Source organism: Manis javanica, chromosome Y (assembly GCF_040802235.1).
Source record: "Manis javanica isolate MJ-LG chromosome Y, MJ_LKY, whole genome shotgun sequence".
Lineage (NCBI taxonomy): Eukaryota > Metazoa > Chordata > Mammalia > Pholidota > Manidae > Manis > Manis javanica.
The window spans coordinates 1,097,840-1,119,051 of NC_133175.1; the positions used below are offsets into that span (position 1 = coordinate 1,097,840).

General features: G+C 43.7%; 1 protein-coding gene across 1 annotated transcript in view; it reads right to left on the reverse strand.

The window, feature by feature from the left end:
• LOC118967661 (extended synaptotagmin-2-like) overlaps positions 1-21,212 on the reverse strand; it is a 52,630-nt gene that overhangs the window by 10,851 nt on the left and 20,567 nt on the right. Inside the window, 10 exon segments of the mRNA XM_073228274.1 lie at positions 325-411; positions 1,198-1,276; positions 4,358-4,416; positions 9,683-9,778; positions 10,226-10,315; positions 11,239-11,287; positions 12,871-12,953; positions 13,912-14,088; positions 15,976-16,096; positions 18,598-18,653. Coding sequence (XP_073084375.1) covers positions 325-411; positions 1,198-1,276; positions 4,358-4,416; positions 9,683-9,778; positions 10,226-10,315; positions 11,239-11,287; positions 12,871-12,953; positions 13,912-14,088; positions 15,976-16,096; positions 18,598-18,653 — 897 coding nt within the window.

The window sequence follows — 21,212 nt, forward strand, 5'->3', positions numbered from 1 at the left end:
AAGTGCCATTCTGTGCAGAAATGGGGAGCCAGCCAGAAGACATCCCAAAGGAACCATCAAGAGCTACAAGAACCAGTAAATTTACAGAGTTTACAATCTGATGTCAACATACTAAATTCAGTTGCATTTCTAGATACTAGTAGCAATCAATGAAAGATGCAAATTTTTAAAATTTACAGTATCAGAAAGTATGAAATACTCTGGGATAAGTTTGACAAAGATGTGCTGATTCTGGTGATGGGTCTGTATACTGGCTGCTTTACATGCAGTTCTTTGTATGTGATTTTTTCTCAACAAATCTATTACAAAACGCAAATATAATACCTCAACTTCAAGGTCCTGGCGCCTGGGATTGTGAACAAAGAAAGTGAAGCTTTCCTCACACACAGGTTCACTGGTTTTGTACCGAATCTGGAAGGAATATTGAAATGTCACCTCTGTGGTATTTTCTGTGGAAGAGGGTGGCCAGTACTGTTTACTTATTTACTGTGCTTGGAAGCTTAGGACGACTTTAATTAAAGTCCAAGACATACATTTACCGAGCAAGTTCTGTTGCATATTGTGCAGAGACATGCCAAAGCATACTGTGTCAGGAAATCAGCTGTTACGGAGCTGATCACTGGTGACCCACCACCTACCCCCACCCACCTCCAAAGCCTGCCCCAGGCTAGGCTCTGTTCTGCTGTGCCCCAGGGCCTCGCAGTGCTGCAAGACAGGAAGCTCCCGCCGAGTTCAAAGAGAACAGCCTGTAGCTTTACTTGTTCCCAAAACGTTTCCTCCCATGGTGGGAGAGCAGAACGTACCACAGCACCAACAAGGCCTCTTATTCAATTTTATTCTAAATTAATGCCTTTTATTCTTGAATATAATTTGTATTTGTTGAATTTGAAGCACTGGTGGTTGTCTTTTAAACAAAATATTTACAGAACATTCAAAGAAAACTTAGAAATTGATCCCGTGTCACCTACCCATGAAATCAAGCAAAAGCATATTCATAAGTCATTTTAAGTTATTTAAAAAAACGATCAATATATTTTTCCCCAAATTAAGTAGCTGGTTGTCTATGAAATTACTGATTAGAGAAAACAAAAGAAAGATACATCAGTGGCTGGACTTCTGTACCCCCTTCCCTCTGACCCTGGCAACAGCCCCACCTGAGATGGTGGCGCCATCCAAATCGGCACACTGGCATCTTACCTTGCTCTCCTGGGCCTTGTGCCCAACTGACATCTGGACAACAGGGTTTGAACTGCTGTTCATTTTCTTCCCTGACCGTCTAAAGACAAAAAGACACAATAAGAAACATACACCTGAAATGGGGCTCACAAAAAATGCAGTTATTATCCTTCAGTAACACTCACTTCTACTGACTTCTGCTACTTCAGTTATAGGGGACATCTGGGAACACTTTAATCAGAAATGACTGCTAAGCATATCCCAAAGCCATAACTGTGTCTACCATAAAGTAAATTAAGAAAGCTGGTTTTTGCACACAATTTAAAAATGTTAATGTCTTTTTTTTTTAAAGCAAGCTACTCTGGACAAATGGAAATATGAAAAATTTCAATGTTAATTCTAGCTTTCAAACTTATCTTACTAGGATAACAAAATGAATAAAGTGCAGTAAGTGGAAACAGAAAAATATGAGAATGGACAAATGTAAAGAGTGAATACTTCAAAAATCCCCTGGGACTGAGAGGTTCAGACTTTGAATCATAAGGTCAGTCAGTCATGGGGCTATAATGCACAGCATATAAATTTAGTCAATACTATTGCAGTGACTGTGTGGTGACACGTGGGACTGCAGTCAGCATGACAAACATTTTATGATGTGTCTAACTGGTGAATCACCATGGTGTACCCCTGAAACTGATGCACTGCTACATGTCAACTGTACTTCCATTAGAACAAAACAGTCCCCTGGTTGCAATAATAAAACACTACAAAGTGTTAGAGACACAATATAATATTTTTAACTTGGTACCTTCTGTTCAAACATGTAGCTATCAGATATCTTGCTTACCAGCTGGTAAGTAATTTTGACTGGAAGAATAAACATCAATCTATAAGTGCATTAAATGAAGCAGATATAAATATAATGAGAAAAATCAGGAATAAGAAAATGTGATAAAAAGCATACTTTAGCACAGACACGACAGAAGAAAACAACATAATGGGATATGAGGTTTATTTATAACTTAGCCCCACAAGAACATGCAATTAAATATATATGTTGGTGGCAATTAATTGGAAGGCCACAGAAAATGTTTTTAGTTGAAAATTTTTAGAATCAATCCTCAACACTGCAGCAGTGACAGAAAAAGGTGTCAAATTCATATGATTATTGGAATAAAACACACTAGCTCAAACACACTGTGGTAGTCTACTGTCTGGTTTCTGCTTTTGATGTGAATGAACTCTGCAAAATGAAGTAAATACTGTTAAAAAATACCCAAGGCTATATAGACTTCTGTAGCAGAGAATGCTCATCTTCCCCTAAATATTTTCTCCTTCTTTGTTTATACTAGAAGCCTGAAGTTTCCTTTGAGCACCACCCCTTCAAACAAAGGGCCTCCCTGTAGTTAAGAGTGAGGCCAAGTCACAGCCGGGTCTTCGAGGGGTTCTCATTGTGGAGCCACAGGCAGAATTAGTACCGAATCAGTAAGGATCAGTACTGGAGGGGAACAGACAGCCACTTGCTTAAACTTACACTTTTGAGTTTGGTACAGAGGCTGACTGTTAAGGCATCATCTCTGAAAAAGTAGCCATTCATTCCTAGAGATTTACTCTATCTTCTCAATTTTAAGACACACTTTTTTTTCACTTTCCACCACCTATGGAAACATGGTGATAGTCCAGGATGACTATGTGCGCCTGCCCTCAGGCAGAAGGCAGTAGTGCCAGAGTGTCTCTGCCTTAAACCATCTGTTTTGCTGACATTCTCCTGTGTGTGCATGTGTGGGTGCCATACAATGTGTCCAAGGTCTAGAAATTCTTTCAAAGCATAAAATAAACCTTAATTGATACCTTTTTTCTTTTTTGATGGTACAGAAGATAATGGTGGATCTTACAGTGGATGACACTTTAGATTCTATGAAACAGTTAAATCACTGTGTTTTTTACCATGATGTGATATTCAAAATGCATCATCAGCACATGTCAGAGACCCAAGGCATAATGAGAGTATGAGCTTTTAAGTCGGTCTGTCTTGTGTTAAAAGCTTAGCTGTTTACCACTGATGACAAGACTGACATTCCATGGTCTGAACCTCCATTTTCATGTGTATAAAATGGGAATAATGCCATTTCCAGAACTTTGTTATTAAACATAAATGAGAAAATGTAATAACTAAAATACACATATTATCCTATGATTCTATACTCCAATTAGGATTGTATCGCCTCCATGCTATCAATAGGGATTGAACGTTGTGCTGTGTCAAGTGGGTCACACTGGTGAGCTCTGCTGATTCACATGCAGGCTGTCTGATTTCAGAGCCTGTGTTCTAATCATCACAGCGTGCTGCTCAGTGAGCACCGGGTATCAGAGAGGGAGAGGAGACTGCTGACAGAGCTCCTTCAAGTGTTCTGAGGGATGGACATGGCAACAACTGTTCTTCATTTTTGAAATTTAACTTGTTTTTCTACATGAACCTGATTAAAAAATACCATCCTGACTCTTTTGGATAAAATTTTCTTAAGACAATTTAAAACCTCCCCTGCCCCCAATATTTAAGCCTAAGATATTAAATGAAATCAGAGAAAAAATAATACAGCATTGTAATTCATAGAAAACTCTTAACAATTTCACCAGAAAATACATGGTCATGTCATTTTAAGGAGTGGAGCTTAGTTTCCAATATACCTCATTTAATGAAACTTAAGGCTAGTCACCCACACCTGGCAGCATCAAAAGCCAGGAGTCACTGACTCAGACATGGCCCTGACTCAGTATATTGGAAGAGGTGATTTTTAAACGGGTAGTCACAATGCACAAGGTATGCCTTGAAATTATCACCTAAAAATTGATTCATATTTTAGGTACAACTTCTATTTCGCCATTTTCACAAACTCAAATCCAATTAAAATATGGATGATGTAGAATGACCTTAGATATTGCTACCTAAGGCCAACAGGACAGAGGTATAATTTATCATATTGTGTCTTATAAAATTCATCTTCAAAGTTGACTTAAATTCTTCTACGTATGAATTCTTGGGTAACAAAAGTAGGCTCTCTCCAAGCAGATACTGCTTACTCTGTGACTATGAGGGGCACTTCATAGCAAACCCATGAGCACCAAAGCATCATCTCTTTCAATATGTTTTAACTTTTTGAAGGGAAACTATTAGTTTAACTTTAAAGTTTTCTGAACTGCAGCCTTCTTCAAGACATCAGGATTAAATTGAAGGCATACCTTGTTTCTTTCAAGTCAGAAGAAAATGAGTATACCAAGAGTTAATAAAACATGCAATGAGGCCTCGACATAGGTTGATGACACGAAAATCGATGAAAACAAACAAAACATCTTTAAAAGAAAACCAAAAGAATTACACAAAAAAACAATGACAATCATTTGTAAAATTCTTCTTATGCCCAAGGCATTTCCTGAGATGAACTATTAACCTATGAACATGACACATCTGGTTTTCCTCTACAGTTTCTTCTCTTACTCTCTCACCATTTTGGGATTTGAAAAACCCATGCGTGACACTTTAGGGAAGGTTTCTATCTGCTCTTCTTTGTTTGAATAAGCACTTAAGACATCCACCATATCTCACTAAAGGTTTATGCAGAGTACAAAGGAAAGGGCCACATGGCTCTCTGGGCAGACCCTGTCCTGAAGCAGGCACTACTTTCCCCCCAGCTGAAGTCTGTACTCTTCATGAAAAACTGCTGCAGGCATGGGCCTTCCCCACCCTGCCCCCAGTTCTTTCCCAAGTACAAAATGCAGAAGCTGAACAGACAATTTCAAAAGGTCCTCCTGGGTTTAAAGTTCTACTGCTATGGCCTGTAGGCCCTATTTTTGTTGATTTTTAAAACTTTGCAAATGCCTTCAAGTACTAACATTTAAGATGAAGGATTTGATCATTTTAGTTGTAATTAACTTCAAATGACAAACTGTGTTATATTTTATTATTGTTTAGCAGGATATTTTATAATGAAGTAGGTGGACAGCTGGCCTTCATGCCTTCCAGGGTCATGGAAGGTAAGGTCAAGCATCTGACACAAGGAATTAACTTGGTGTTAACACTGACGCTCGGCCCAGGCTACCCCTGCAGCAGACCAGGTCTGAAACACTGGGCCCACCACACGTGTATTGGGGGGCCTGGGCAGGTTAGGCTGACAACCTTCACCTGTCACAGGAATACTTCCTAAAGCTCAGTTTGGGTAGATGTGACGTGTAGTGAACGTACATGATATTCTAATATGCATCAGTTAAAGCAAAAGGAGATCAGAAGCCACGTGTGGGGTCAGGGGTGCGAGATGAGCACGTAAGGCCATGCAGAGCTGCACAGGCCCAGAATTCACAGGCTGCATCCCCCAGGGTCACTGGCAGCGTCAGCATGAAGCCTCAGGCACTGCTGCACTTTCCACCCGCAGGCCACTCACCACAAATGGAAGCAGTGACAGCCACCTGAGCGTCTGCTTCACCTGGCACCCTCACACAGAAGGGTCTTCATATTACACAACCAGTCCCTTCATGGGCAGGCAGGCATTAGCATGAACACCACGCACCTCAGAGAAGCACCACACACAGCGTTCTGAACTTACAAATTTAATGCAGTGATAATAAACTCACTTTACACTAGGAGGGAGTAGACAGGAAGGGTGAGGATATGGACTCTGAGTCACATAGCTGAGCTCCAATCCAACCTCTTCTACTTGACTAGCAAAGCCTGGGTCTCTACTCTGCACCCACAAGCTCTGCTGTTTCCTTACCTGAAAAGTGATCATGACGGCAGAGACTGAAGGGGCTGTGTAAGCTGAGCCCTCAGACAGTGCTTAGCAAACCCATGCTATCTTGTAAGCCTAAAATTCTAAAGCGGGCCACTGGGAGTCAGAGCACACCCTCAGTGCTCCAGTCTGAAACGCAAGCCTAGTACTTGATCGAGAGGAGGGCAGATGCTGAGTCCACAATACAAAGAGGCTGATTCCAGGATGGGAGCAAGTCCTGCCATGCTAAGAGTTCACTGGTGGGAATGCACTCATACTGGATATACAGTTCTGAGTAGGAAGAGGTTAAAAGAGCAATGGGCTGGCAGTGTCCAAAACCCTCTCTAGAAAGAGAATGGTCTCAGTCTTTGGAGGAGGTAGAGAAAGCAGTGATCTAACTTCATAGCGAACACTGATGGGGAAAAAAAGGGCAACTGACCCGTTCAAACTCATTTTACAGAACGTTTTGCTGATGCCTACATGTGAGTAGGCAAGTATGTGATTTTGATAATGTGGAAGTTTTGGTAACCCAGCATTGTCTTAGCTAAGTATTACAAAGCAATTTAAAAAATACTGACACAAGGTCAGAAATATTTCCTCTAACAGGAATAGTTATAGAATGGAAAAAAGTAATATTGCTTCTCTGATACTGGAGACAACTAACAGTGTATGTACCAGTCACACTGTCACTTAGAGCAGCTTATAATGCAACTGTGTATTGAGAAGTACCTGAAATAGAAAATCATTTTAGTGATAGAAAAGGCTGTCAATATGCACACTGACCTCATTTTGCCTTAAAAAGGCTGTAAACAGGTGCTGGAGGGCAGTGAAGATGATGGTCACCACCGCCTGCTGGTGCGACACATGGCTCCCCAGCCCTGCAGGGCCTTGACTGTCTTATCCACAAAATGGGGCAAATCACCTGTTCTTCAAGATTTGCTGCCCCTTCTACTTTTAATAGGAGTAGACTAAGAATATGTGTCAAAGTAGAAATGAACACTTCAGAAATGCAAAGCACCACCACTATTGGACTCGAGGACCAAGTGAGCTTTAAGAATCTCACTAGTTATTGAGTCACATGATTCATTAGTCTATGAAGCATGACTTTCTAGACCAACCACTGAGCCATTCATTGGTGGCTTCCTCTAACCCCAGAATAATTATCTGTTTGCTAAAAGCATGAGTAACAGTACCCAGAACAAGGCCCTGGGGAGGCACAAGAGGTCAAAATAAGCTTCCCCAATATAGGTTAGAAATGCTCAACAGCCCCCTCCATGGAATCTTTAGGCTCCTTAGAGGAACTGAGCTGTAAACTCCATGTTTTTTCTCCCTGAGGAGGCCTGGTTAAGCAGTGAGGGCTAGCAGCAACTGGAAAATCTGCACAATTTGGAAGGAAGGTCCTCAGAGAAACAGGATTTCCACCCTCACTTCCCCAGGGGAAGAGCTAGGACTTCAAGCAAAGCGAAGCCCTGACACTTCTGTGTCTGGTCAGGAGGAGAATGTAGATCATGGAAGTTTATGAAAGCTTGCCGCAAAATATTTACATCTCACATTGAGATGAACCCCAAGGAAATAAATTTCAATCATTATGGTTTCATTTTTCCTCAGAATTTCTCTTTTTATCTTTCTACAGGCCAGCAGCAGTTTTGGAACTAAGCTTCTTTGTGACTCACTAGGTGTGTTCATCTCACTGTCAGACGTGACCACCAACATCGGTCACAGTGGTGTCACAGAACAGGCACAAATGGAACCACATGGTGACTGGGGTTGTGCAGGGGTCAGGAGGCATGCCTCGTCATCCTACTGTCAAGGGGGTGGTTAGAAGTCCCAGTCCACATTCCAGCAGTCTCCATTACCACACAGGAAGAGCAACGCTGGAGAACTCACAAACAGTGGTCTATAGACTGAGGCAGTATTTTCACAAAATACTAGTCCCGACACTCACCTCTCTTTTAAGTAGCCACACCCAAAGTTTCCCTCGTATATACTCTTAGGAAAGTGGAAACAGGAGGAGAAAGCAAAGAATGGTGGGTTGTCGTCAATGAGTGTACAGAAGCTCTAATAAACAGGGGTGCAAAAGACAGACGGTCCCACAGAGGTGCAGGCAGTGCAGATGGCAGGCGCGCCCATCTGAGACAACCGGCAGGGCAGCAGTTTAATGAGGAACCTTTGTCTCTGGCAACCAGAGCACAGGTCATGTACAGTGACCTTTCGATAGAGGCAAATGAACTCACTTTTTCTCTTTTTGCTTACATGACCTAACTCAAATTTCAATGTAATGTGAAAACTCAATTCTAAGGAGATGCATAATCCTTTCTTGCCAATAAAATGTTCAAAAAATTCACTTCCATAAGGCATTATAAAGACTCTAGAGCAAACATTATTGTGGTTAAAAACAGAAGGTTCTACTGTATAAGAAATTTGTAGAAAGGTTAAACAATAATGAACCCCCCAAACATCTTTCCCCAAATTGTCATTTTAACAGAAATAGTCACAGACTTCAGATTGGAAGACTGTCCAAAAGGCTAATGTAATACTTTAAGAAAAATTAAGAATTTAATTAAGTTAAAACTAGTCAAGAAAGTTTCACTGAAAGGTACAGTATGTCTATATACAATCACATGGAGTCCAACCACATCCTTCTAGGGTGTAAAGATAATCAATTGGGTTTTAATTGTTAAAACCTTTAAATAAAATGTACAAATGTACAAAGTATATTTACTTTGCTTTTGAGCAAAGCCCAGTCATGCAAAATTTTAAAACCCTGGAAGGTGCTATCACTGGGGTGTGTATTTCAAGGAATACACAACAGCCCAGCCACAGTCAGGTGAGGCCTGGCTGAACCCAACATGAAACACTTGGATGCAGAAGCACCAAGTGCCAGCAAGATGCTCTGTGCTCATCGAAGCAGCGAAGGGAGAGGACACAGAGACTGTCCCCAAAAATTAGCACCCACTACCACCATGAGGGGAAGACACCCTGCATCTGGTAGCAGTAGTCTTTCTTTCAAGAAAATTGGCCTTTGACACACAGAAGTAAAGCAGGAAGGGTGCACTACTGAATGCGTGGCAGGCACTCAAAACCCATCCCAACACAATACCCACGGCTGCTTCGCCCAAAGAGCGGGGTCACAGCAGGCTGCACAGGACAGGAGCAGGGAGCTTTTCTTCCCCGTTATGGTCATCATCTGCACGAGCTGCACGTTGCAGCTTTTTCTAAGAGCAGAAGAGCTCTGGTGCAAACGCTCTGGGCTGAGGGCCGTGTGAGCGACAGGGGCTCAGGGGCAGCGTGTGTGTCCTTTTGCTTCCTGCCATCCCGGGAGCCATGCTACATCCAGGATGGACTCTGGTCTGTCACCAGAGGTGCTTCATTTCATTCCTGAGCCTGAGACATTTTCTGTCCTTAGGCAACTGCATTTAATGATCAGTGACTTTCTATAGACTACCTTCTTCCCTAAATGCTAGGCATACTCCTTTTTTGTGTATTGGAGATTTCTTTGCAAAACATGCCACAGTACAGATAATTCTGAGCATCCTGGAGAAATTAGTAAGATCCATAAGCACCCCCTACAGAAGATACGTATGAGTCCCAGACCACACTAAGTACACATGTGTCCCTGTCCACTGCTGCCTTCAGGCTGGAATGAAGTGAAAACCGCAACAGAAATAGGTGACACAGTGGAGTTGAGTACAGTGGGATCTGCCACCAGCTGGTGGGCACCCAGCACACCCCAGGGTGCTACTTACTGGAAGGTTCCTCGCCGAGTCCAAACACAAGATCAGCAAGGAGGAGGAGAGACCATCACTGGCCTGGTCTTAGTCAGCTCTGATGTCTGCCAGCACCTGCAAAGGAGGGGAGAAGCCTCAGCAGGTGCACTTCCACGTGGTGTCAGACTCTCTCCACCTGATTGTCTGTACTTCCCAGGGGAGCAAGGGAAGTAGAGAAACAAGCCTTTCCATATATGCACTACAGGGAGAATGAAAACATTAAGTATCTTTCAAAAGACAAAATCCTATAAAAAACGGTATGCAGGCAACTGGTTGCTCTCCAAATCCAAGTACTATATCAAGCATGGCAAAACTTGAAGATCTCGTAAGACAGGTGTGAATGACCTGAGTGTCTCTTTAAAAAAAATTCCATTGTCTTCAATTTATCCATCCTGCTACTGTAGTGACATGGTATAATAATCAAAACACTGCTGTAATTTTTTAGTGGAGCATCAACACAAATGAAAGACAGTGATCTCAGCCCCAGCAGTGGCTGCTGTCTCAGGAAAGCAGCGCACACACCTTGTCCAGGCTGGACGCGTCCAGGACCAGCATAAGCCACTGCAGCCTCAAGGGAAGCTTTCCCCTGGGGATCTCGTCCAGGCCAAACCACTGTGGAAAAAGGGGCAGGTCAGCAGAGTTCTCCTGAGTCGGCCTGCAAATGTGACAGCCGACTGCTGGCTGCGGCACCAGTCCTTGGTCAGCGCCAAGAGTGGGGCCTCTGCTCTTGTCTGAGTGAACGGGTGGCCCTGGTGACCTGCATGGCATGGCTGGGCCCTGTGTCTGTGAACGTGCTGGTCAGGGACTATTCTGACTGCTTCATGTACATTAATCTACTGAATCCTAACCAGATGCCTGCGAGGGAAATGATGTTCATCCCTACCCGCACACGATTTGGGTGTCTGCTAGTGCCACCCAATGCTGGCTTCTACGTAAGGGCTTTAACAGAACATAGGAGCCAAGAGATAACACCACATGGGTCCCAAATACTAGATTTCAATTTTCAAACAAGCAAACATGTTGCTTTTATTCATCATTATGTTAACTAAAAAATAATATACTGTTGTTTCAGCTTAAAAACCACAAAATAATGAACAAAGACAGATGCCATGCACTGTGGTTTAAGACCGCCCTGAGCTGGGGCTTAATCTCTCCTACCTGAGTCTCATACTCACTCTGGTAGCAATGCCCTGTGCATTTCTTGCTGTCTGCTTGCTGTCAGCCCCCACTGCATCTGCAGGTGCTGTTCATGGAACAGTTTCTCATCCACTGGGCAATGCATTAAGTCCAGCTGTTTAAATGCTAGCTAGAGCTACTTCTTGTGGGTCTCTGCCCTGTACCCTTACGAATTCCTAGCACACAGTAGGTAGTCAATACATACTTATTAGGCTCTTAAGCTTCTCTCTCTTGCTTTGCTATTATGAAAAGGCCTATACTCTCAATATGTCAGAGACAAGTGTTAAATTCTCAGAAGGTCACGTGGGCAGGCAGGGCAGGCACACAGCTAAATAGTAGAACTCTCCAAAAAGACTTACTTCATCTAAAAGGTGCTCCTTTTCAACTTCAACGAGATCAATCATGAGACTACAGAAACAACACAACTTTAGAACACAGGGACACACTTCTTACAACTGAAACAATCTCAAGCATGTCTATGAAAAGTACTCCAGAACTGCAACAAAATGCTAGTTTATCCAGAAAGACTTCTTGAAAGGCTTCCTGGAGTTCAGAGCCAGGCAGGAGTGAAGGAGGTGAGGAGAGCAGTGTGCTTCTGGGCTTGGCAAAGCTGAGGCTGAGTATAAAAACTGGTCTGCTCCTCCCAGCTGTTTACAATGTAGCTACTTACGATGTGCCTTAAGTGATCATGGATATTCTGCCGTCCTGCTGGATATACCCCAGCACCGTGGCTCAGCACCTGGGGTGCTGGGACCCCAGCCCCAGCTCTGCTCCACCCTCAGCTTGAGGCCAGTATCTAAGTCCCACAGCAGCCACTTGCTCAGCATTTCTCAGACAGCCCACTCTGTTTTCCCTAAATAATCCTACTTTCTTGCAAAAAATGCTCTTCCTACCCCTGCCCAGAAGCTCAGAGGTGAGCTAAGAACACAAATGTACTTTTAATATATTTTCTGCCTATTCTTTGGGGCAAATGGGTGCACATGGGAAAGCACACATGTGCGAAGTTTCATGGCACCAAAGAACACCTCTAAACCCAACTTTAAAACAAGCTTTAAAACTTAATTCTTGCCAGTATTTCTCAGACCTTAAAAGTGTTAACATACATACATAAAGTAACTACACAGAAAGGACCAGATGATTCCACTCCTGTCGCTTCCTGTAGCTCCCAGGAGCTTGTCTCAGGTCAGACCCTCACACCCTCTCCTGGTCTGTGAGAGCAGGCTCCAGGCCCCTTGCAGGTCACCTAGCCACACATGGTCCCCTAGAATGCACCCCTCTCTGCTCACTGCTCTGCTTACCATCTTACAATCTTCCGGTTGCTCCTTGCAAAGCTCTCTCATGAATTCTCGAGTCACACATAATCTACAGGCCATTCTTGATGAGGTCAAACACGTCCAATGTATCTACTCTGTATCTTTTTTGCTAGGAAGAATCATTAAATAATAGAGATTAGCTTAAAGTGTATTTTTTATAAGCTCATTCTCTTCAGCAGTACAGTTGTTCAATGGAAGTAAACAGATCAATATTTTTCCAATGTGTAGGCACAATGTAAATTACCATTCTCCCCCCAACCCCCAAACCCCAGAAAACTGAAGAACTTTAAAACCCCTTCCTGCACTCAGAGCAAAGCTGCCTCAGTGTGAAGGCCAGAACTGCATTAGTGTTGCACGCAGCTCCCAAGCACTGATGTGGGGCAAGTGCACCTGAGAAAGTGAACTTTAAATTGTTTCATTTTAGTCAACTTAGTTTAAATGGCTACATGACTGGTGAGACCCACCAACAGAGACCTAGTAGAAGCTTCCCTCTCTTATTTAAATGTTAAAGTACTTAGGGAAAAAACAAACATGTTTCAAGAAGTGTAAGATGAAAGAAATCTTTCTAAGAACCATTTAAAAATGCATACAATGTGTACACAGACCTCCTCTTGAAGCTGTTACAGTTTTAAGAGTGATTATTAGAAAAAGGCTTCCTTACAGTCGCCAAGGATTTACCTTCCCAGAAAGTCATCCTTGTCTGGGTCTCCATCAAAGAGTTCAATCTCTAATTCCTGTCCTGGATGTTCATAAACTAGAGCCTGGAAAATCAATGATTAGCAGTTATTTCACATTTTCCCTAATGCTGCATCTTGAGGATGATTACAGTGAACATGGGTGTACCCTCCTCGGTGGGGAGCAGTTTAAAGACCCTGATTTCTCACTGCCAAGCCACACAGCCTGCTCCGTGACCAGGACGTGCTCTGAGCTCACCGCCCCAGAGAGTCCCCTGTGCTTGCTCCCGGGTCTCAGGGGTCATGTCTCGCTGGGCAGGTGCCATTACTTCTGAATGAGGCCACAGGATGGCAGCCATAAGCCTCCTGCAGGCTTGGGGCTCTGTTCTACAGCTGAAGGCCCCCTTTCAAGTGCTCCTATGGGCCAACCACAGCGCCCACCTACCACCATTCAGAAATGAGGAGAGTTGGCGGCCCAGGCGGGTGGGAAGCTGGTGAGGACAGGCTGTGAGCACACCAACTACTCCAGGCACATTGTCCTGGGGCATTCTTCTCAAACAGGGACAGTGTTCTAATGCAGCAACTCCCCTCTGAGGGGCCTATCTTGGGAAAATGGCCAAGAGAACTAGGCACTCCCCACAATCGCACAGCGTAGGTTACAATGCCGATCTGAACAGCTAGGGTCTACTGGGGCAGGAAACGATGGTATTTATTTAGTGAGTGGCTGTTAGAAATCAGGTCCATCTATATTTATAGACATGGAGACATCCAGATGTATTAAGAAAAAACTTACAAAACAGTATAAAATTAATCTAATTACATACATGTTTATATGTCATTAATCACTTAAAACATTTTTCACATTATCAAAAACGTTTTACCAATTATTTATTGTGAGCTTTATGGGATTAAGGTTTACTGTTCTATATGTCAGCATGACAAGAAATGTTGTGAGGTTGGGACAGAAGTTCCAGCCTACACTGGCACACTCCATGGGACACACCGAGGGCCCAGGGCGCACCAGGACACCACTGGGCCCACTCACCTCATACACCTCGTTCCACTTTGGACTGAGGTTCTCCTTGATGACCTTGCTTTGGAAGATTTGGTTGCCAACACAAATAACTCCATAGAGGTCTGACTTTCCCTTGACAAGCCCCTTAAGGTAAGTATCTTTGCCCTGAAGATCCTGAGCTTCAATGAAGTGTATCCTCAGAACACCCTGAAAGGAACAAACATGGGGCTGCTCAATGTTCATTACACACATGGACCAGCAGTTGCGTGATGAGAACGCAGTGCAGACCAATAAAAGGAAGAGCCTTTCTTGTGCAGTGAAGAAGGGTGTAAGTCTGTGAGGCATCAGGTGCTGTGCTAGGGAAGCTGATGAAGGCACAGGGTGGTGTCTGACAGCCAAGGAGGGGGATGGGGGCCTGTGGCCTCCAGCCACCCAGCCCAGATCCTGTGCAGCTGCTGGAGCCCACGGAGCCAGGACAGGCAGAACCTCACAGGTCATCAAGTAAGCCTATGTTTCAGTACCATGGTGAGTGACAACTAATATTATCAGACCTCATATTAAGCCCTTGATATGCACCAACTACTTCATTCAATTTTTAGAAGAATCCTATAAAATGCTGCCATTAGACCTACTTTATAGATAACAGTATCTATAAATATGTACCACTCATAGACATTAAGCAAGTTCTCTTTCCCTAAAATGTTGTTTAACTGGTAAAATAAAAGACATTCACTCATATTTCTTTCATGGTCAAACAAACGCAGTAAGGCTGCCTGCCTCTCAGTAAGGTAGCATTCTCTCCTACAAACCTTTTAAAAGAATTACTGGGTAACATTCCTGACCCAATCAGTACACAACACATGCTTTTACAGATAAATACACTTTAAAACGTTTAACACAAATTTTCTGCTTATATTTTCATGTCTGAAGTTCCATGATCTAGAGACATGCTTATGGCTCACACCCAACCTGGGCAGGGCAGCTCCATGTCCACCTGCACTGGAGGCTGGAGGCTGTAAGTGTGTGAGGACTTGTCTGAGGGAAGGGATCCCTGGATTTTCATAAATAAGCATCACAGCTCAAGGTAAAAGACATCCCTTTCTCATAGGAATGTCCAATTAAATGTGCTGAATGCCAAGAGCATAACTAATTTGGGTGAAAACTAGTTGGAGCATTACTTTACTTCTCAGAAATCCAAGAGTGCTCGTGGGTGTTTGCTGGCTTGTGCACTGTGTCCATCTAATTTACCTGGCAAAGTGACAGGCCTGGGGGTAGTCATGAATGGCCACCTCAGGTGCAAACGTAACCACCAGCTCAACACCTTCCAACCTGGTGGCATAAGCTGTGGGTCCCACTCTGGAGCCCCCAGTCACACTCGGCAGGGTGCAGCTCAGCTGGAGAGGCCCTTGCTAACCAGTGGGGCCCATTTGCTCCAAGCCTTCCTCTGAGGCTGGCAGAGGTAATTCTACATCCCTGACCCACAGTCCTCACACCCTCTGGATGAGGTGACTCAGTTTACTCCAGAGATGGTGACTGCGGTGCCAGCTATTGCCCTGGCTCACAGATGAGGACACAGGCCCAGACATGCTGGCAACATGCCCTGAGTTGAGGTCACTGCTGACCCCAGGGTGACTCAGGCCCCCAGGGAGCCATAAGACCACAGATGTCACCACCACGTCACCTGTTGAATGACCCTGAGATCACTGTGTTCTCACGTGTCACAAAAGGGATGCTGGTCATTAAATGAAGTCCCTACCACTCAGACTAAGCTGTTACATTTTGATAAATACAAATAGTGTGCTTTGTGAGGCAGAGACTTTGCTGTTACAGCTGTCCCCCAGGACCTACAGGTCCATCTGCAGAACCAAGGCCCTATTAGCACCTCTGAGGCTCATGGCATCTCTGAAAGCTTCCGGGTCCTGGGTGCACATAAGCCAACTTCCCAGGAGTGCAGCAGGACAACTACCTTTACCACACCAAGATGCATGTGGCAAGGTTTCTGGCTGAGAGAAAAACAGAAAGTTACAACACCATGCAGGTGAAAGGTTACTGCACATCTATTGTGCATATTATGGATGCTAAAGACGTCCTTACCTTTGGTATAGGAAACTGCAACTGAGCTATTTGAACTTCGCTGACAAGAGGAATGGTGATCCGATTGGGAAGCACCAGATAGTCTGATATTATGTCCAAAATGATAGTATTGGATAAACCACTGTCAAGCAGGAGGTAAAAAGAACAAACCATCAGACACAGCAACCTTGCACCCTAACAGTAAACTTCTCAAGTGACAAGACAACCTGTTCACAGGGCAGAGGGGTCTGATGTCTCCCACACAGTGTATCCTGGCAGCTCAATCCTTCAGCTGTGGTGACCATGAGGCAGGATTTATCCTGGGGACAAACTGTACTACTCTGGCTACACTTCCTGATGTCCTAAATAACACTGCACACATTCATACATAGCTTTATCAGTGATTAATGTTGAATAACTAAGAAAAAATTCACTAAATTTCTTCACATAAAATATTCCAAACATCCATAAATGTGCAGAGAATATCCTAACAGACATCCACATACTCACTGTATCACACTACATCGCCCTCTCATTACACATGCACAGTTTTCAGTGAAGGAGCACTCAGTCGTTCTCCTCCACTTATCTGGGTATTGAACAGTGATTTTAAGACACCACATGCCACTGCACAGAGCTCAGCACAGGAATAAAACTGCAGCGGCTGAGAACACAACGCTCTTGTAATACATTTTCTGCCTATTATTTGGGGCAAACAGGGGACTTAGTGTGTAAGTGACCACATGTGGGAAAGCACAAAGACTGAAGTTTTGGGGCACCAAAGAACACCTCTAACCCAACTGCAAAGCTTTAAAACCACCTTACTTCTTGCCAGTAGTTCTCAGATGTTAAACATGTTAACACACATAAAGTAACTGTGCACATAAAAATGTCCACTGGGACAGAGTGAAGGGCTCCATCACTGAGTCACTGAGTGATAACTGAACACTTACCTAAGCTGGGCATTCAAATACAGGGACCATATAGGGCCTTACCTTAGGACTTGTCAGTTTAAGACAGGAAAAATACAAAGACCAAACAAACCACACCCCATAGACAATGCTACTCTGATTATGAACAGGCAGCTGAACAGACATGAGCACTCCGGAGAGCCTGGAGGATCTCCACTGCACTGGGCATGCCCAGAGCAGAGGTGGCCCTTCAGTCTAACGCCAAGCACATTCCTACTTCTGGCATCCCCACAAAACAGCAGTTTTATTTATATTGAAAAATCTGTTCAAGCGGAAATCCATTGGCTGATGACATGTTTTCAAGAATCCCTCAGCTGCCGTGGAGGCAAGCCAGCCACCACCCTGACTATGTGGTGCCAGGGGGACTCATCAGGGCCACAGGGTGTCCTGACCACGTCTTCACGTGCTGCCACCTCCCCATCATGCCAGAATAGCTTCCTGTGGTGTCCGGTCCTCTCTGTCCCTGGGAGCCACCCTGCTTGTCACTGTACTTCTGTCTCCATCATCACCTCAGCCCTTCTTAAGCCTTCAGCACTCAATGTGGGGCTCTTCATGGGAAGCAGCAGGGACAGCTAAAACTCATGGTGGAGTGAGCAACTCAGGCATTATAGATGCTTGATAACCCTTAACACAGCACATGGACCTTCATTTTATAAAGCTTGGGGTAAGATTTCCCAAAGGAATATTTACTTTCATAATAGGGTTCACCATATCTGATTCATTTGCTAGAAACCTCTGAGCGAGACCAAATTTGTGTTAAGAATGTATGTACAAGAGAAGACAAGTAGGCATTGCATGGCATCTTACTACACTGATGGACAGTGACTGCAATGGGGTAAAGGGGAGACTCGATAATAAGGGTGAATGTAGTAACCACATTGTTTTTCTTGTGAAACCGTCATAAGAGTGTATATCAATACCTTAAAAAAAGAATGTATGTACATATTTATTATGCAAAAACAGCACAGCTGTTGCAGACAGTCCCTCTGCCAAGTGAGGCGGACAGACAGAACCAAACTGGAAGACCTGGCTTCTATCACACAGGGATGTGCCCTTCATGGTTCCATACGCTTACCAGGGTAAATTCTCCCCATGTGTGAGATACCAGTTACTACAGAATAATGAGAGGACCCCAGCAGATGCGATGCAGAAGCTTTGGGTCTCTCACAGACCTGACTCTTGGGTCCTACATGGTCTGGTTGCCCCTAAACCTGCCCTCCACACAGGGGAGGCTAAAGGCAGAGAGGGCAGAAAGGAAAGGGACAGTGAAAAGAACCCAAAAAAGGCTAGTTTTGAAACTTTTTTTTTTGAAACATTTGCTTTTTAAAGTTTTTTTGTTTTTCTGGAAAATAATAAAAACCAAATCTAAATTAACTTGTAGGATGTTAAAAGGCTGTTATTTTCTTAAAGCGCCAAAGCTGGAAAGATGCCTTGTGATGAAAAAAGTAAAGGGGAGTGTGAGCAACTCAGTGTAGACCCCAGGGCCCCACTACTCCGGACCCCAGCAGCATCCAAGCTGCTGATGGGGCAGAGCCAGCGCAGCCTCACCATGGCTCCTTCACAACCTGTAGGGCAGGCATGGATTCTGCCCACCAACTATTCTGTGTTGTCTCATGACACTGAAGACAACCACACCACCCCCACCAGTGAACATGGGATGCAACACACTTACTTCAGTCCAGGTACATCAAGGAGAACTTTCAGTCAGGTCCAATTAACCTCTAAAAGCTGGTTTTAAAAAGGCAAGAATATTAAGTAGTAAATTATTTCTGATCTTCAGATCAAATCATAGGGATTTTCTTTTATATAAGTGGAAGGGACTAGGACACAATGTTGCCCTGCATCTCGATTATCACTCAGTAAAACGTCAAGGCCATTGTCCCTTGTTGGTACATGGAAAGAGGCCTTTGTTTTTGTTTTATTTTCTAATAACGTCATAGTTTCCTCCAGTGAAGTCATATAAAAATTTATATATCTGTTCTCCTATTGACAGGCACTTAGAAAATGTGTAATTTTTATTTTAAGTAATGGTTCAGTGAGTATCTTTGTTACATACATGTTATGTGTGCACGAGACTAGCATTCAAAACATGGAAGCCTCACAACAAGAAAAACAGATTCACAAATACAGAGAACAGACTGGGGGCTGCTAGAGGGGAGCATGAGGCATGGGTGAAATAGGATGAGGGGTTCAAGAGGTACAAGGTTCCAGTTACAAAATAAATAAGTCACAGGAAGAAAAGCACAGAGTGGGGAATACAGTCAATACTATAGTAACTATATGGTTACAGCTGGTAAACATTCCAAATTTATGTAATTGTCAAATCACTACATTGAACACCTGAAACTAATAACTACATATCAACTACAATTTTTTTAAAAATGGAGGTTTGGTCAAAGACATATGCTCATTTTTTTGTGCTGACAGATGTTGCCTAATTGCCCTAAAAAAATTATCAATTTATATTCCCACCAAGTGTATGAAATGTCCTTTGTTTACACCTTCACCAAAACCAGATACTAAAAGTCAGTTCATCTGGAAGTTTAAAAAAATGGCATTTCAATTTTCATTTTCCTGATATTAGTGTAAAATGTTTCATCCATTCATTCAACATTTGCATTCTTTTGTTCATTTTTGTAGCGGTTATTTATCTTAGAATAATTCCTACATAGTTGACTAAAATTCCATTAAGTAGATGTAAATGGGTGAACACAATTGATTATATTTTTAGGAGAAATGTTAAGTGAAATTGCATGATCTCAAATATCCAAGCAGCTGGAGTAACAAAAGTGACTAAATCCCTTGGGAAGTGGATGGTTATAAATAAATATGAAGTAGAAGAATCAAGATTCTTTTGGATAGACCAAAACTAAAAAGCAATAATGTAAAAAAACCTCTCAAGGACTGAGATCTTTCAGCATATGGGAAATGAAGCATAAACTTACTGCAAATATCAGTATGAACTCATGCCCACCCCTTCTCCCCAAGAATAGGCCCAGAAACAATGACAACCTGGGGCGACCAACACCTGGTCCCCAAAGCCCCCTGGCACTGCAATGTGGTCTATGTCTGGGTCCCACTCTGGTTCAGGGGACTCCCGGGGACCCAGCCGCACAGCCCTGCCTCTCCACTTCACTGCTGCCCCAACCCAGGGCTGTGGGTCGGCTCCTGGGAGCCCGATTCAAAACCGCAAGCTTCCCACCAGGGCAGGCTGGTCTGCTTCTGGCCCAGCAAGCAGGGAAGGGAAGGGAAGGCAGAAGACACACTGCCCCTCGGGGGCACTGACAGCCTTGTCTTTGGTATGTGGACAGGAGGACCAGAGGAAGCCAGTCACAGTGGGAGAGCATGAGAGACTGTCAAAGTGCTTTCAAATTCTGAACTCCATAGGCATCATAAACACCAATATCTGCTTTCATTTTTATAAAGTCCCTCCTTTGCCTCAGGTACCTCATAGCAGCAGTCCTAGATAACAGGACTTACGTCCTCACCATCCCTCTGAACGGAAGATGTCATTTCTACCTTACAGATGGAGAAATGCAATCCATGTCTCAGGGAGCTGGCTGGAAGGACCCCTGAGATACACACATGTGGAGCAAGCCTCAGACCTCTCCTCTCCTGGGGACAGCCTCCTGGACTCACTGGTTTACTCAGCATGAGGGACAGAACCAACACAACCTCCAACCTGGCACCCCAAGGGATGTGAGAGGTCACTCCCAAGCTACAAGTCAGCACACACAAGCAGCTGGGACATGGACAAGGGCACACGCTGGCTTGTTCTGGCTCTTCCCAGAACCTTCACCCAAGCTTTTGTCCTGGTCCTTACTGGAACCTTCTTCCAAGCTTTTACGCTTGCCAGGACTTGACTTCTGATGTCAGGACCTCACCAGAATGCTAAATCTACATGTAAGCAAATATTTGATTTCCTAAAAATCTGAGGCCCTGCTATGTGCCAGGCACTCTACTGCCTGCCTTATACCCACTTTTGTGAGGTAGGTCCTTCTGTAACCCCCATTCACAGATGTGGAAACTGAGGCTTGGAGAAATTAACTAAGTTGTTCAAAGCACACAGTAAGAAGAGAAAGAAAGAACTGAGGTGGGAACCAGGTCACAAGTCTCTTCAGTTTGTCACTTAACCATCCTACTGGGCTCATTGCTCCAGAAATTTGTAGGTTTTTAGTAACATATTATCAAAATGAATCTAAACAAATCAGAAAGCAGGGAAATGAATTAAGGTTTCATATATTCTAAATCATCTGGATAGCCAAGAAACCCCCAAGTCTTTCCAGC